The 3013-nt window shown below is 39.9% G+C and overlaps 1 protein-coding gene across 1 annotated transcript; it reads left to right on the top strand.

Moving 5' to 3' along the window:
- Positions 1–1984: 1984 nt before the first annotated feature.
- LOC139127354 (galanin receptor 2a-like) lies at positions 1985–3013 on the top strand. The gene has a single exon (XM_070693269.1). It carries the CDS (start codon positions 1985–1987, stop codon positions 3011–3013), a length of 1029 nt encoding a protein of 342 aa, XP_070549370.1.

Here is a 3013-nt window from a genome sequence, read left to right as displayed (position 1 = left end):
TTTCCATGGGACATGTGCCCGAGGGCAGGTGACCATTTGCCCTCCTTACGTCGGGCAAATGGTCTCCTGCCCCGAAGGTACAGAGTCCCACGTTTGGGGTATAATATTTTTATTAAATGCCTCTCTTACACAGTTTTCACTCAAAATATTTAGATTTAATGATTTAGATGATAATCCAATGCTTTATTTCCATCTTAGACGTAAATCCGTTAACAACGGAACGATTTTCATTATTGAATGGCGCGATGATACATTTAAACTACTGTTATGCGGTTTATCAATTTTATTTTTCTGCAAAATTTTCCAAAACCGGATTTCCTGTGCAAAACATGAAATTTCGACATTTCTACATAAAAAGTTGTGAAGTTGAAAATAGTTCCGGTTCACTTTCAGTCCAATGATGACGAGTTACCATTGAATCCTATGAAGCGCGCGACGTTCCATATACGAGGAATGTAATACACACACACACACACACACACACACACACACACACACACACACACACACTATATATATATATATATATATATATATATATATATATATATATATATGTTCGACTGTGGTTTTTCAGGTTGTCCCCAGTGTTGTCGGTGGCGTGGTTATGATATATTCGTTTATAGGGTATTACACACGTACCAATCTGCTGGTTCAAATAGTTTATTATATCTGCACAACGTTTCGTCCTAAAAGTAGGACTTCCTCAGGTGCTACAGAACAAAAAGTTTCAACACGGAGTGAGTTACAGTGGTATTTTTAGTACAAAAGTTATATGTCAAAGAAAATACTACGTGACAGTATGGTGAAAATACAGGAGTTGTTTCTTACCTATTTGAATGGCTCAGAAGTTGAATGGCAATTGAGAGAATGTTTGGATGTGTATTCATATTGTGGCTGGGAGGGCGCTAGTGCCCTCCTAGCGCCCTAGCGCACTAGCGCCCTCCCAGCCACAGCCAGGCAGTGCAGCCTCCCCAGCCAGCCAGTGCAGATACAATAAAATATTTGAACCAGCAGATTGGTACGTGTGTAATACCATATAAACGAATATATATATATATATATATATATATATATATATATATATATATATATATATATATATATATATATATATATATATATATATATATATAATCCCATGGAATTTTTCTGTTTGACGTCATCGTATATATATATATATATATATATATATATATATATATATATATATATATATATCTTTATATATTTACATATATTTATATATAATTATAGGCGAAGTTGAAGCACAAATACTTAGGAAAACTATTGCAAAGGCTGCCAACAAAATTGCCCATCTTCCGAAGAATATATCACCATCCATCGATCGACTGATCGCCGGCTATGAGTGATATGTCATTACTGATTATCGAAATATTCGAGCTCGACAAAGCGTGACATTACATACATTACGCGAGATGAAGGCATGTCTTTTAAATGATTTTGTTAAAATATTTGTCGAAAGGAAGTGTTTGTGTGAAAAGAAGCCGTTATAAACACTGTATGCATGCGTCCTGTAAAGGTCTCAATTTTATGATACCGATGGCGAGTTACTGTTTGGCATACTATATCACATACTTGAACTTTATCGTGTCATATATTGTTCTTATCCCAATAATTACATTCTTTCTATCTTAATTGCTGCAAAGACCATGGAAATGTTTGCCGAAACAGATTGAGAATGTTATGACTCTACTTAGCAAATTTCTGAGTCATACATTTTGTTGCACTTTCTGGATATTGACATTCGGGTGTATGCGTAAGTTTTACGACGATTGTATGAGTAAATATGGTGCAGGGTTAGAGTCACGGCGCGAATTAAAACGCGTGTTTACTATTCACACTAGCCTTAAAATTGTTTTCTTCTGGAAAAGTGACCGCCGCAATCGAATGCATTCTCTTGGTACAGCTTGAAATGGCGTTGAAAGTCGATGGGTTTGCAGAAATCTAGACATAATTCGTCATGGGTAGCTTAAACGTAACAAATGGAACCCTGGACCAATTTTCTATCATCTTGGTCTTGCCGCCATGTGAAATTTTCGAGATCACTGTCGGTAGCGTCGGCGTGGTGGGTAACTCGTTCGTCATCATGGTGATGCTGGGTGTGAAATGGCTTCGCCGACAGAACAACAACAAATTTGTGGTGAGTCTAGCCTTTGCTGACCTCATTGCCAGTGTCTTCATTATCCTCCGCAGCTTGCAGGAAATTCTCCATTTTGACTCCAATCTGACCTGGGAGGTGTACTGCCGAGTGGTCCACGATACAGTACTCTGGGTGAACTTCACCGCATCGGTCTTTAACCTGGTTGCTCTGACCTTGGAGAGATACTTCGCCATTGTCCATCCCTTGAAGTACTTTAAACTGGCAACCCCAAGGAGGACAGCTGTTGTCATAGCGACGACATGGTTATTGTCTATTGTTCCACAGTTGTTCACTATCACCATAGATACCTACGACGAGGAGAGTGAAAGCTGCGTGTATCAATGGCCACCATCTCCATGGATACGCGTCTTTGTTGGTGTGCTTATCTTCTTATCCACTTATATAATACCTCTCATAATAATGACATGGTCCTACAGGAAAATTCTCCGCTCCCTGGCGCTCAGCGAGAAGCGCACACGAACGTCACACTTCTCGCGAGAGTTCAGGACTGTCGTAGCCAAAAAGAAAATGGCGAATATGTTCATAGCGATTTGTCTAGCGTTCGCTATCTGCTGGGGGCCAAACCAGTGTTTATTTCTTGCTGCCAACTGTGGCTACAGCCTGGACTATGACGGCAGCGCGTACAAGTTCTCCCGGGGACTGGTCGCCGTAAACTCGTGCATAAATCCCTTCATTTATTCTTGCGCCAACAAGAAATTTCGCGCTGGCGTGAAAGTTTTACTTCGCTGTGTCAACAAGGTTGGCAACTCTTGGTCGTCAGAACCTAACGACGTGGAATGTGTAGTGCAGAGGAGAGCAACATGGCCGAAAACATCGTACAGATTTTGA

The sequence above is a fragment of the Ptychodera flava genome, unplaced genomic scaffold (genome assembly GCF_041260155.1).
Source record: "Ptychodera flava strain L36383 unplaced genomic scaffold, AS_Pfla_20210202 Scaffold_31__1_contigs__length_3010019_pilon, whole genome shotgun sequence".
Taxonomy (NCBI): domain Eukaryota; kingdom Metazoa; phylum Hemichordata; class Enteropneusta; family Ptychoderidae; genus Ptychodera; species Ptychodera flava.
The sequence above is the reverse complement of the archived record's forward strand: the minus strand, read 5'-3'. Positions and strand labels throughout refer to the sequence as shown.